At 36.9% G+C, this 15,000-nt stretch overlaps 1 protein-coding gene across 7 annotated transcripts in view; it reads right to left on the bottom strand.

Annotated features, from left to right (window-relative positions):
* Window positions 1-8,100: 8,100 nt before the first annotated feature.
* The window catches only part of LOC125043513 (phosphatidylinositol 4-phosphate 3-kinase C2 domain-containing subunit beta-like), a 32,989-nt gene continuing 26,089 nt past the window's right edge, over window positions 8,101-15,000 (bottom strand). For 6 of the 7 annotated variants that reach the window (XM_047639620.1, XM_047639621.1, XM_047639619.1 and 3 more), the window contains 8 exons: window positions 14,894-15,000; window positions 13,159-13,466; window positions 12,146-12,289; window positions 11,758-11,849; window positions 11,424-11,624; window positions 10,875-11,077; window positions 10,019-10,272; window positions 8,101-9,594 (listed from right to left, as the gene is read on the bottom strand). The exon at window positions 14,894-15,000 is cut by the window's right edge and continues 49 nt beyond it. In XM_047639620.1, the coding sequence (XP_047495576.1) occupies window positions 9,385-9,594; window positions 10,019-10,272; window positions 10,875-11,077; window positions 11,424-11,624; window positions 11,758-11,849; window positions 12,146-12,289; window positions 13,159-13,466; window positions 14,894-15,000 (1,519 nt within the window). In that variant the 3' untranslated portion in view covers window positions 8,101-9,384. The remainder of the gene's footprint in view (window positions 9,595-10,018; window positions 10,273-10,874; window positions 11,078-11,423; window positions 11,625-11,757; window positions 11,850-12,145; window positions 12,290-13,158; window positions 13,467-14,893) is intronic. The other variant, XM_047639624.1, reaches the window with a different exon arrangement.

The following is a 15,000-nucleotide window of genomic DNA, read 5'->3' as shown; positions in this document are numbered from 1 at the left end:
ATTAAAGTATATTGTATATATTATATCATATTATAATGTATATATTATTCCATAATATACTGGCGTCCCGCGATTCGAAACCGGACCTTCTGACCCCAGGCTCCAGGGGTCTTCTCGTATTTTACCTACAGAATTGAATTTTTTTTTTTTTCTATCCACTAGTTAGCTTCATATTTTGTATAAATAAGTGAATATTTATACATCATGGGGACGATGTAGAGTACTCAGATTGGTGGTTTTATTTTCAAGATTGCATGTAAAATATTTATCCGGATCCATGCATATATTGGAACTTTAACTGGACCTTTGCACATAATAGTTGAGTAGCCCTGATATATTGTTTATATATTATATCATATCATATATATTATATTGTGTATACATTATACCATAGCATATATTATATAGTGTATATAATATGATATATTATAGTAAGTATATGGTATGTTATCGTATCATATTATACTGCGTATATAATAAATCATATATATTATACTGTGTATTTAATATATCATATACCATATTATACTGTGTATATAATAAATTATATCACATCATATTATACTGTGTTTTTAATATGATATCATATTATATTATACTGTGTTTATAATATGATGTCATACTGTATATGTTACATCATATTCTACTCTATATATTGTATAATGTGTGATACAGAGAGTAAGCCATGTAGAGAGAGAAGGTAAGGAAAAAAGGGAGGGAGGCGCGATATTCTAAAACTTAACGGTATATGTAGCCTAATAACTTAACCTAACGTATTCGCTCAAGGGAAGACGAGCCTCGGGGAAGAATTTTTCGGTCATGTTATCGTATACATGACTGGTGCTTGACTTTAACATAGAGAAGTTAGTTTCATGTCCATAATTCAATAAAGAATGCAGTTGTACTGCCATTACTAATACCGTTACTGTTATCCCCTGAGAGATAGTTATGAAAGCGAAAGTGTCTGTATATACAGTAGATGCAGACGCATATGTAGACCTTGTACACATGTACATACACGCGAATCGTCGAATCTCTTGTTGTAATGCTTGGTGAGCAGACTACACCAAGAGAGCATGATATTAATATTAGAATATCAAAGGTGATATAGCATTATGAGAAAGTACTGAGGCGAAAAGGGTAAAAATGAGTTAACGATTAGGATAAGTGGATGAAGAAGAGAAGGAAAAGAAAGGAGAAGAAAAGACCATGTAAGATTAGTCGAGGCTAGGGGTTAAGGACCAAGGTAGGGGTGATCCCCTACCTTGGGCTCCAGTCTCGGTCTCCTAAGCCCCCCGCGACAACAATGAGCAAGGGATTGGGGGGGGGGGGTAGAAAATAGTCATTATAATTATATTTTGCGGATATTGTCTGCCTTTTTCATTTAATCTATGAATTGTTATTCCGTGTACAACAGTAGTTGATAATAATAATTTAGCTTTGAGGCAAGAGTCTACGGGATGTAAAAGCCAAGTATGATGCCGGCGTGGCAGATGAGTGGATAAAGGACTGTGCAATTGTTCCTTTCCTGAAACTGAAAAAGTACTCATAATAATGTTATAGGCTAAAATTAAAATGTAATCCCACTATGTAATGTTATGACCATGCTTTAAATGTACCACAGCTTGCCCACGCCTGTGCAGTTAGCCAGGGCGGTAAATAAAGGACTAAACTAAAAAAAAAAAATAGGAGTCCATCGCATGTTGGAATCCCTAAGCATGATCATGCTGATCGTTTTGCTAATAAACCCATTTAATTTTTCTCTGTGTATTTGTTCTCCATTGACTAACCACCTGAGATTGCCGTTGTATCAGCATTAACAGCGAGAAGCCGAAGGTTTACAAGACATTTAGTCTTTGTTTAATGACATTAAAGTCTCACAACTGCAGTAAAACACTAGTGTGCCTGGAGGGTATACCTTGCAGTGGCGTAGGTAAGGGGGAGGATGGGGAGGGGGTAATTTTTCACCATGCCCGGGCCCCTGATGGAGAGGGACACCCAGATGCCAGACAAAAGGAAATCAGAATTTGACACAGATAATTAAGTAAATTGATTAAATGATATAGGTAAGTTTGAATGACATCATATATGCTATTGCAAAGAAATTATGACTGATGATTCTTTTGCCATTAAAAATAAAAAGTATTACTTACAAAGAAGCGTATTCTACTTTTTTACTAATTGTTTAAACTTCCTTGCTTCTTTGTAGGGGAAACCCCCCTAATTCCTTGTTCGTTGTTGTCGGGGGGTCACACTTACCTTGGACCTCAGCCCTTGCCTCAACTAATTTTACATGGTCTTTACTTCTCCCCCTTTTCATTTCTTCTCTTCTTCATCACCCCCTTCTTCTGGCCATTTCCTAAGGTGTGAGAGCCGTGCTGAAAGGATGAAAGGCTGGCTTTGTTAGCCATGAACGGCCTCAAGGAGCCTTGGGTACGGTATTCTTTTGGCTAATTATTTAGTTCTTACCCCTTTTAGGGATCCTGAGGGGTAGACCCTTTCTTCTCCCTTTTTATTTCACGCTCACCATGGTTAATAATGATGTTTTACCCTTACTAGGGACATTAATGCTTGCCCCTTCATGAACTAGTCTATCTAAATTTGATTTAATTGGTTACATCTGAATCCCAAGCTAGTGCACTATCTCCCCTGACTGACCTCACTGGTAAACCTACGCCTGTCCAACCTCACTCCCCCCTAATGCCTGCACCGGAACTGTTTCCGTCTCTCCAACTGCCCTGTCTACGACAAGGACTGGTCAGACTGTGAAAACTAGTTGCTCGTATGCCTCGTCGGCTATGATGCAGTGGCAGTCCAGTGCTACACCATTCCTCCCAGAGGCCAACGTAAGTCCTACAACAATATTGCCAAGATTAGCTTCCTTTGACATGACCTCCCCCACGAAGTTTATATTTGTGGAGTGTCCTGCCCTGTCCCACCACATCGACCTCTTCCCCGTCAATGTCAGAAATGTTGGCGTCTTGGCCACCACTGTCGCTCCACTGCCCTCTATTTGCCCAACATGGTCATGGCCGTTCAAATTGCTCTGCTCAGTCACCCATGTGTGCCAATTGTGGTGGCTCCCATAATGCATTTTATAGGAGTTGCCCTGCCTACAAATCGAACCTAAGGTAGCAATTCTCAGATTTAAACTAGGCCTCACTCTACGTGAGGCCAGTCAAGAATCACGCCGACGAGGTTTTTCTCTCTACCTATTCGAACACTACTTCGTTCCGCTCCCCTCCCATCTTCTCAAGAAGTCTCAGCATCTCCCAGTATCTCCTCTTTCTACCCTGAACCAACCTATCTCTACTACCTCTCTCCCCCAGTCAAATTACTTTTCCAGTCTAAATCCTGATACTCCAATCTCTCTCACTTCCCCTCCCCCTCCTCACTCTACCTGTCGCACCAGTTAATCTAAATGTTCCACTCCATCTACCACATCCTCTCTTACATCCGACTAGCCCTCTGCTCCTCGGACATCTATTCTGTCTTCTCCACCACATAAGAAAACCTTTGTTTCTCTGACCTCCCCACACAATTCCCCTCCAGACACTCTTGAAGACATCCTAAGTTCGTAAACATGACTCAAGAGAATAATCCACTCCCTCATCCACCCTCTAATCCTTTTATTCGCTCTACATTCAAAAGTATCTGCCAATATCAATTCTCCTCTTCAAGTTCTCCCTACTCCTTTTCTTCCTACTCACCCAAAAACCACACCATCCTCTTCTCCTCCATGTGCAGTACCATTCTCTCTTTTCCCCATTATCCTAACCACCCCCACTTCGATGCTCACCAATCTTAGGTCAAAACAATGTCCTTCTGTGGATCCCTCCTCTCCTGACATTCTTCCCAATACTTCACTACCTTTCTCTGTTCCCTCATTTCATTCTCAAGATTATTCTCCTACTTCCACAACTATCGTTTCTTACCGTATTAGCATTTGATTGTTCATAATAACTCTTTTGCAGTTTTCCCATAGTGTGTTAATCTCCCTTCCTCAGACACATACTCTCCATTTGATCTGATCACCCTATACCTTTCACCACATCCTTTTACAAATCCCCACTGCTCCCCCCTCTATACTCTTACCACTAATATTCTCTCCTACAGCGTTCTGCAACCTTCAATATCTCGCATATCTTATCCTGATCATTAACTAATTTTAACCCTTTTCACCACACTACGTTACCTTTGATGTCTTGAATTTTTACTTCTTCTAACCATTTGTAGGGGAGGAAATGAGTTCAAAAAAATTAGGAAATGTTTTTACCTTTGTCATATGTTTTCATCAAACTAAAAAAAAATATAGAGGGACTTCAGGGGCCCCTGTGAATAAATGTTGAGCTATGCCACTTTTCCCTTTTAAGCATCATCTCCCTCACATGCTTAAATTCTATAGCATGAAACACTATGATTAATAGGTCAAAATTTTGCATGTGTATAACCTAGTTATGGTGCTGCTATAGACATTGAGGATAAAGTGAGACTCATCGTAAATACAAACTTTATTTACATAAGCATATTATATAAAATCTTGAAATATATATCTTTCTTATGAACAAGCATTTATCTTTTGCATGCTTGGGACAATATACTGACCAGCCAGACTTGGTCCTTCTCTTAACAAAAAGGGTGACTATGGTCTTCCTTTCATAGGTCCTCCAGTTCAAAGTAAACTGTATAACAGGTGTTACATCACAAGAAAAAAAAATAAATAAATAAAAAACAAACATAAGTATAAAACTTGTATGTGAAAACATAAGAGGCTTATCAATGAATGTCAAAGATCATAATGCATGCAACTAATCAAGCCAAGGAACATTGGGGAATGCAGGAGTGAATATTACATAACCTGCGGAATGCCTATACAAAAAAAGGAATGAAGACAAAAAAAATAAAAAGGTAATGAAAAAAAGCTGATAATAAAAAAATTAAAAAAAAAAAAAAAAAAAGTTTGTACCATTACATGCTAGCTGATACCTTACAACATTAACAAAAAACAACACCTTTGGTTGCAGCAATACTTAATTAGGTTATTTGGGAGTGCCTTTAATAGGTTATCTTATACCATGTCTAATTACATAATAAATAAATAAAAAAAAAATAAAAATAGACATGGCATACCACAAGACCACTAAGAAAAGCTAAATTCAGTGCAAAGGGTGCATTAACCTAGAATTTAAGCCTACACTCTTGTCTAAGGATTTTTTCAATGACTAGTCTGCTTAGATTAGTATCATTATTGAGTCTGAGTAGATGAAACCTAAAGGACATATGATCCAAGCTTTCATTAATTAATAAACAAAAAGGATATAGTGTATCTTTAAGTATGAATATTACTATACTTTCAAAGGGGCTCTGACACTCAATGCACTACATGACAAAATAAATTTGACCAAAACTGATAAATTCTTGGTCTGGAGAGTTTAACAATAATCAAAACATTACAGTGCTGGTGGCAGGGATAGCTGCCTGAATTGAGCTTACGTGAATGGAGTTTGTCCAAAAATATCATTATTACATGGGACAGTGAATATTCCTAATAAAGTACTGTGAAAAAATAGGGGTGAATTTGCAATGTCTAGTGTTACCGAGAGTCTACATAGGGTACAAAAAATGTCACATCCAAAATATACTACAAAAGATTAATGCAGAACTTACATTGTTCACATCAAGCTCAAATGACTGTGGCCAAGATACAATGCACTTATAGGCAATGCTCTACATCCATAATATTGTCATCAATTATTAAAATGTAATAATAATAATGATAATGCTGATAAAACAGATAAATAGAATGGGAGCACTGATAAAAACCTGCTTTTGTCAACAGAAATATTTTAACAACAATACAAAAACTAACCGAAATATGAACATGCTTCTTCAAGATATACCACACATTTGGTCAAGGACAGGAAAGAGAAGGGGGAAGCATAGAGGGACATAAAGAAGTTCAGAAATGAGAAGGAAAAAGAGGAGATAGACTTGCATTATATGTATGCATCACATATGGACAAATAAACAGATATGAATTGCACTCATAGAGACGAGAAGAATAAAAAAAGGCATTTGTGGAAATAGATGAAGACGATATTAATGTGAACAACCAAACAGATGTAAAATTACACCGATTCATGAAGCACATTACAGGATTCTTACACAACAAAGGCAACTGGTGGAATATTTGTCAAATCATTTTTTAACATTTAGATACAACAAATATTTACAAAAATTTAGAAAAAAAAAAAAAATCGAAGATAACATTTACCATTATTATTTTCTTTTTAAACAATGTCTTCACTGGGGAAGCCACAGGTTGTCTCTGATGTCTCATTCTATATACACAATAATGTGTCATGCATTTAAAGTTTAAAATCATCATGCTAAAAAAAAGCAAGCTTAACATTTATGACAGCTGGAAGCCAGTAAGGATATGGTACCATAACAAACGAGGAATGTGCAAGGAAATCCTAGCTACATCTGTCTTTACAAAAAGGGGTTTCAATAAGAGGAACACACACACCTTGGGACAAACAGAATAAAAACATAACTTAACAAAACATTTTATCATTGTTTTTATAAAAGGTTATTTTAAAAACACACAAGTACAATAAGAATTATCTACTTCTAAATCCTTCACAGGTTGATGACATCCTCAAAATTCTCTTTAGTACTTCAAGACCATCACAATCATCATGTGTAGAAAAACTGCATTCTGGATTAAGCATCCAGTTTATTTCATCACCATTCCTATCACTAGCCATAATCTGAACTCCCTTAGCACACAGTGAACAACCAAGAAAGAAAGAAAAAAACAAATCACAATTATATTTCAGCTACATGCAAAACAACCCTCATGTCTCCTGGCTAAACCTATCATTACAAACCATGCTAAGGACACCTAGTTTGCACTGTCTCTGGCATGCACTGTCAGTAGCTGAGTCTCCTCTGTGACATGTCACGAAAGTAGAAAGACAAGACTTTACAGTTGCACTTCGTTTCATCAAGATGATGCAAATGGATATAAAATAAACAATAATACCTCCTCTCATAATATAACCTCCTAAATTACTTTTATCATACACCATAAGCAGATTTCAGATATACTATATATCAATGATTATTTGTTTCAACAATCAAAAGTTATATATATTTTATACATGCGTGCATGTGTGCTACACTCTCCGAGCAAGCAGTCAGTTTCAAACAGATTTTACAGACATGAGAAAAGCACTTGATATCACAAGCAATGCAGTACTTCCTTTTCTCAAGGCTAAAATGAAACATGTTCTTTAAAGTGCAACTGTTCATTCTGGGTAAAATAAACAGGGCACTAATTAAAATATATATACTTTTTTCATTTCTTTTCTTCTTTTTTTTTTTAAGTTGGATTATACACATTTCAGAGTGCAGTGTACTAACATGTGTTAACAGTGTATTGCAAAAAAATAGAATATTAAGCAGTGAGTAGAATGAAATAAATTTAAAAGAAATTTGTAATTTGTTTCCCTAAAGTATCTCTACAGCTACTAAAACTGTGGTAGTCTATTTTTTTCATCTCTTACAAAAAATACATGTGATTCTATCTATACAATATCTGTCGTGCAAGTATCATAGTGAGCAATTACAGCTAAAATATTTTTAATCAGTATTTCTGTGTAGATGAAACATTTAATCCCAGGAAAATTACTCTCACTAGGAAATTACATCCCATGCCAATTTTCTGTCACTCAAGTCTTCCCTTTTCTTTCATACTCCTCCTTACTCTCTTTTACTCTTATTCCATCACACTCATTCATTCATTTACCCCTTCTTTCCAACTCTCACACTCACATTCTCACATTACACTTGCAAAAAATCTGCCCTACTGTGCTGAAAGTTCATGTATACTGACTGATAATTCAAGCTAAGTGTAACTTCAGAGAGAGAGAGAGAGTGAGAGAGAGTGAGAGAGAGTGAGTGAGAGTGAGTGAGAGAGAGTGAGAGTGAGAGAGAGAGAGAGAGAGAGAGTGAGAGTGAGTGAGTGTGTGTGTGAGTGTGTGAGTGTGAGTGTGTGTGTGTGTGTGTGTGTGTGTGTGTGTGTGTGTGTGTGTGTGTGTGTGTGTGTGTGTGTGTGTGTGTGTGTGTGTGTGTGTGTGTGTGTGTGTGTGTGTGTGTGTGTGTGTGTGTGTGTGTGTGTGTGTGTGTGTGTGTGTGTGTGTGTGTGTGAGAGATAATTCCCTACAATCCTAAAGTTTCATAAGCTCTAACTACCCTGTTTTATCTAGTACCTGAATGTGAAGGCGTAAGCACTCTATATCCTCAGTTTCTATTTATCATGTAGAGGGATTCTTACCTAACCTTGTGCAAGGGACCCTTTCACATCACTAAACTGAGGGACTAGCAATATTTTTGCCTTTAAAAACTGATGCACATTCACCTAATACTATAATCTTTCACATGTGGTACTGAATCCTTGAATAAAAAGAGTATGCTTAAAAAATTTACACTGATTACTCAGACTGATCTTGCAATGAAGTTCCCTAAAAATATACAGTGTCAAACAAATAATAATATTAGTTCATGATAAATTAATATTGACATAGGAGCCTTTTACACTGTATACACAAAGTCATGGACCCCTGAGGTGCTCCGGAACATCTGAATTTATTGGACATATATAAAAATCTACTTTAACAGAATGAATCTACAAAATGAGGTTAATTTTTTTTTTTACAGAAAAAATATATATTTATTATTTTATACACTATAAATTACTAGGTCTAAAAACTTTGTCATTCCTTTATCTTTGCCTGATGTGGAATTGCAAGAGAAGTTTAAATATTGTGAATATGAACATGGTTATGCATGTAGTAAAGTTGTTATATTACAAAGTAATCAAAGACAAACACCAATATTAGACACCGCCTGGTACCTTTCTCTTTCGCATAATAATTGTGTATATATTACAATATAAAATCACTAGCCGATTAATTCCCTTTATCATGAAACCTTATCATATTCATTCAATATGTGTTTACCTTTAAAGGTTATTTCCGAGATGTAATGCACACTTGCTAACAAACAGTATGAAGAAGAAAGATAATACTTACATTATTATAATCAATATCAAATGATCAAAGCACTGACCTTCCCAAACCTGGAAGTCTCACAATAAATTCATGCCTTTGTGATGTGTTTTCAAATTGCTTCAAAGTTCCTTTCAGCCACACAAAAAAGGGCGGTTGGGAATTCGAGCAATCTAATAAATGCCTTCTGTTACATTATCACACATCACAATAAATGTATACCACACCGGGCTGTAAAGCTTCTTTTCATCAAAGTCTGTCAATATAATGCTCAGCATTTGGGGGCCCATTTGTCATAATTATTCAAAGACTAAGCTCTGTGCTGGATAGTATGTCCAAGTGCTGTGTTGCGTTGATGCTCCAGGCTAAGCCACTCACACTGCTCTTCCTTTAGGTCAAGGGCAGAAAGACGGAGGTAGCAACTCCCGAGGTAGACATTCTCGCTGAACTTGTCCTCACTCCAAACACTAATTTCTAGCACCCTCTGTTTTATGATGTCTTGAGACATGCGGTAAGTGATCTGAAAAGGCACAGAAATTAAATATGTAAAAGCAAAATTTATCAAACAAATTAATGAGTACTCAAGTCCAACATAATGGATATGGATAATGATGATCATGGTAGTATATGGTGGAACTAGAATAAGCTATAATTAGATACATCACTGCTAAGACCAAACTTTTAAAAATGGCAGCAGTAAAAAAAATTAAAATATTTATCAAACTAAATGAACTTGATGGTAATGTCCTGGTTAGCGGCTATTCAAAAGTAGACAAGGTTAGTTATACAGCAAAAAATGGACATGGTAGTAGTATCACAATTTTACACCCTAGGGACTTTTACTTTTATGGGATTAGGCTAGTCAAATGCGTGGGCTCAAAAGATGAACCATATCAATTCCACTTTTAATTCAGGTGAGTGGCTTGGCATCACTGAACACTCACTGGTTCCATGAAGGTCGGGTGACATGTTTTCTTTACGACCTTCGTCTTCCTTTTGGTCTTCTTGTGGGGGTCTGGCAGGAGATACAGTTTGACGTATGGGGACGGCTCCTGCCCGGGGCTTGTCAGGGACAGGTTGCGGGCGTGGTGCACCATGATCTGCAGCTGACCTCTGAGGTACTGCACACTGACTTTGACCTGACCTTGCACTTGCCCAGCACTGTTTGGTGACGCAGATGAGATGCTTGTCCTTGTATCTGGGAAAGACAGATTGATATTGACTCTAACCTTGAGTTGGATCGATAACATTTTGTGAAAGATATGGCATGGATAAGTGGATGCAGACATTTACCAGAGATACATGGTATTAAACAGAATTGACTGACTGATTGATAGATAGGTAGATAAACAGAACCTGTAGATACAAATGAAAGACAAGATACTGATAAATGAGACAGGCAGGCAGGCTGCGAAAATTTTGTACAGCAATTCATGCAATCCTAAAATAACTCTCCTAAATAAGTACAAAATTTAACAAGTAACTTCTATAGCCTATCCTCACAAAAAAATTACTTATAACTTGCATCTCTCATGAATTCTGTCTCACATAAGAAAAGAAAAAATCAAAAGTATTCCTTTTTAAATATGAAATGTTTATCTCAGAAATGTCTTCATACCTCAGTCTCACAGCTGGAGAGGTTTTACTAAAAAAGGAATATCTTAAATCTATACCAATTATAAAACAAGAAAAATGCATAAATACATTTTTAAAAGAAAACAAAAAATAATAAAGAAATGTAAATTCACTTTCTCTCATTAGACAAAAACAGACCTAATAACCCCACATTTTTTAAAGTACCTTTACCCTTCAGCTTCTTTAAATGGATATCTGTATCCTCTTGGTCCCTGAGGAGTGGGTGGAAGAAGGTGTAGACGAGGTCTGAGTGGGCAATCTCCGGCGCAAGGTCAAACAAGGTTGCCAAGAAGAGCTCAATCTCCAGCTTCCTCTTCTCAGCTACCGCCTTCACCTCCGACCTTCCAATCTGCACGCCCTTCGGTATGCTGAGCACAAGAAGGAAAATGGGTACTGGTGTTTCAAATTATTGACTTAAATTATTATTTGCCTTATTAAGATGACTAAAATAATCTTTTGCTATTCTAATATATCAGAGTTGTAAATCATAGTACCCTGGTGTAATTAACATTTATCATCTATCTCCATACAATGTCAATTAATGGCAGGTGCATATATTTTCAATCTTTTAATATCACTTCTGGCAAAACAGTTTCTTAAAATCTGGATTTATCAAATGTACTAATTTGTGAGTATCGCATAGTTTCTTTAGTCTATTTGCTAGTTAGTACATCCTGTATAACTGAAGAAATATTTCCCAAAGCTCCCCTTTACCTGTGTATTCTAGCCAGAGGGAAGACAAGGCACAGCTTCTGATGGAACTCTGAAAATTCTCTGTAAGAACGGAATAGATACGTCGGCTCTCTCTGGTTCTCTCGGTCAACTTGCAAGATGTACACATAGTACTTGTTGGGGTTGTAGCGCTTTTGGTAACTGTAGAGTCGTACCATGCGGATCTTGCCATCTTGTGATGACCTGTAAATAATTTATGACAAAAGCACATGTATAAAAATGGAATATAATCTGCATCTGAGAAATAAAATCTAATACAATACTCTGCTTCAGAAACTAAATAACCTTCTCTAGCTTTTATGTCAACAAAACTCACGTATAAGTCCGAGGAATGAAGGAGAGGAGAAGATCATCTGAGTGGTCCCCTGTAAACCTCAGCTGTGCCAGATTGTGAATGAAGAAGTTCACCTAGTAAAAAAAAAAAAAAATTAAATAGACATATACTAGCTATACCATCTTGAGGTTATATAAATGTTTCTATATTGGCTGAATTTGCTTTTCTTCATTTATTACAAAAGCTTTATCACTAATCAATGACAGTAATATATAGTTTTATATATAATGCCATCCAAATGATCCAAAATGCAAGAATGCAGTGAAGGAACACAATAGGAAAGAAAAGCAGATGTCTCTACACTCTAATACAACACATTCTCCACAGAAAGGTATAAACCAAAATAATATGTAAATATCTCTCATCTAACCTGTGTGAACCATGACTTCAGAGACTCCTGGATCATGCGTGAGAACATTGCTCCAGCCTCAGCATTGGTCTTGTCTTGCAGGAGTGCACGTTGAACGTATGTCACTGCATCCCATGTTACTCCCGGAATACCAGAAGAGGCCATCTAATCACAGGAATAAAAGCATCTTACTTCCTCTCATTATTAGACGGCGTTTAATATAGCATTTCCCAACCTCAGATAAATTATCCCAAGGACAAATTTCTTTGGGGGAATACAGATTTAGTAATATATTTATCAATAGAAAAATTAACCCCTGCCTTGGTCCTCAGCTTTCACCTCAACTAATTATGCTTAGTCTTTTCTACTCCTTTCCTTTTTCTTCTCTTCTTCTTTCCCTTGTTCTGTCCGCTTATTCTAATCGTTAACTCATGCCCTTTTCACCACAAAACTTTATCATAGTGCTCCCATATCCCTACAATGACAGTACCAAAGATCTATGGATGTCACACATTCTGGTGACTTCTGGCAACCATCCAGCCATTTGGCCATGGAGTTGTTTTTGATGACGGCTATAGGTGTGCCCAGCTGTAAGAGGTTAACTCTTTCCCCTTCTAACAACCTTTACCTCATGCATAGTATGGCCCATCAGCTCCCCCTCTCTTCCCTTTTCACTACCATTCTACCCCCTAGTACAGTTCATGCCTCACGCTATTTTTATATTTTGAATACGCCACTAATGACTTAGATGTTGACACAGCAGGAAATTTGCAACAGGGTGATTTGGCTGATGGGATAACACAGTAAGGTTGGAAAGAACTAGTGTAACCCATCTTTTTCTATCAAATTTTCAAGTCTTATTTTTTTATTACATTGGTATAATAGTTCTATATATATGATATTCTTAATACATTAAAATAAGAACTGATATTACTTACCTCTGATACTATTATTGCCAATAAAGTTATACAAGCAATATAAACAAAACCTAATTACAAATAGCATCAATGCTTCATTTCCTCCAATCAACTTACAAGAGCAAAAAGATACAGCAAGAGGTGGCCATTGTGCCTGATAATGTTAAAGGCACGGCAGCAGAGGTCAACAAAGCCCTGGAACTTGTCTGAGGGCTTCTCTCCTCCATTGATGACATAGGCCATGTCCGATGTTAGCACGAAAGGTGTTCGGTCCCTCTTGAAGCTACCAAATTTCTGCGCATCGCCTAAAAACTTGCCAAAGTCTATGTGGAACAAGTGGCCAGAAGTTTTAAGCATGATGTTATCATTGTGGCGGTCGCATATCCCCAGGATGTAGGTCGCAACACAATAGCCAGCACAGGAAGCTGAAAAGAGTAGTAATCCAATATAGTGCATATAGTGTCCATTGTGCTTCATTAAAAAATATAATGAAATAAGGTAAATATATGAGATCAGATAGGCCTAGTAATTGGTAAACAGCACATCTGGAGTAATCTGTATGTAAATAAAATTAATTAGACAAGTCCACAGTGGGTATGAACTATCAGAATCACTGCATCAAAAAATATTTGTCATATGTTCATATAAAAGCATATAAATTATTATTTTTTTTCTAAAGCTGGCACAAAAACTTTTAAATATTGCCAAGGATTGTTTATATATGGTTTTCACCCTGAAAGGGCATAATCACTGTATTTTAAAAGAACTCCTTCTTGTAAAACCACAAAATAACAATTAATATAAAGTATTATCCTTTCAGGCCCCTGGTAGTGAGTTCCTTTCATTATGTGCTTTGGATGAGAAGTAGGAGCTTATGGAGTGACAGCAGTGAAAAAATATGATATCCAGTGGATTAGCAATTTCTGCTCAAGTTATAATCAACATATATTATATCATAAACTACTTACCCAAATCTTATAAACAATGTATCATTATAGAGTACTATCCTTTGCAAACAGTGTTGTGTTGTTTAACTCAAGCCACTGGGGATGGCATGTACATACATGCTATGCTTACTATGAGTAATCTATTAATTGTTTTTACAAATATACGGCTCAACAAGTACCAAGTCACCAATGAGCCAGTTACAAGTACTACCTGTTTCACCTGTTTACCCTTTTCCTTGATTTTCAAATGTATTTTCTGGTAGTTAATACTGCTGTTAGCAATGTCAATAAAAATAGCATGATTATAAAGCCCATAATAAAAATAACAGTATCGATATTGATACCATTCGTGAAAAAAAAGCATAAGGTCTGCTAATAGACTCCTTTGTGGCTAAGCATTTGCAGAGATATTTCACCAAACAATACTACTGTCAACACATTTTCCCAGGGCCTTTGGGTTAAGCTGCAGAGCTTGCCTTGATAGATGACATTTTTACCCATCATATATTCCCCATCAACTCCTAAATTCCAGATCCAAATCTTATAAATAAGATGTTATTATAGAGTGTAGTGCTGAGAGGTGATAAAAGTTGTGCTTCTGCTTCAGTTACTGACAACCACTAGATTGTCCAGGAAAAGATTGAACTTCAATGAATGGCATCCAGTACATGAGGGTTAACCCCTTCCCAATGAGTCATGCCGTGAGGCGTCATAATAAACCACTTGATCTGTGGCGTGCAGATGTACACCATGGTGGCGTGCCAAAGTGCTATGAGCCAGTGATTTGGCTTGATGTACCAAACTCCCACGCTCAAAGTCGGCGCATTGCCATTGATCTCCAGAGCATAGAGATTTTTAAAAATTTTCTTCACCCGTCATCAAGGGGTTAAGAGGAAGTTCCTTACCAGTGAAGTTATCTACAGCCCTCTGGTACTCAAGTTGTGATGGATTCTGCTTAGCCAGCCATTCAGCAATCGGTCTGTCCTGGAAAGATCCTGTCACGCCATACTCT

The sequence above is a fragment of the Penaeus chinensis genome, chromosome 34 (genome assembly GCF_019202785.1).
Source record: "Penaeus chinensis breed Huanghai No. 1 chromosome 34, ASM1920278v2, whole genome shotgun sequence".
NCBI classification, from domain to species: Eukaryota; Metazoa; Arthropoda; class Malacostraca; order Decapoda; family Penaeidae; genus Penaeus; species Penaeus chinensis.
Note: the sequence above shows the minus strand (reverse complement) of the source record. Positions and strands in the feature narration are given on the sequence as shown.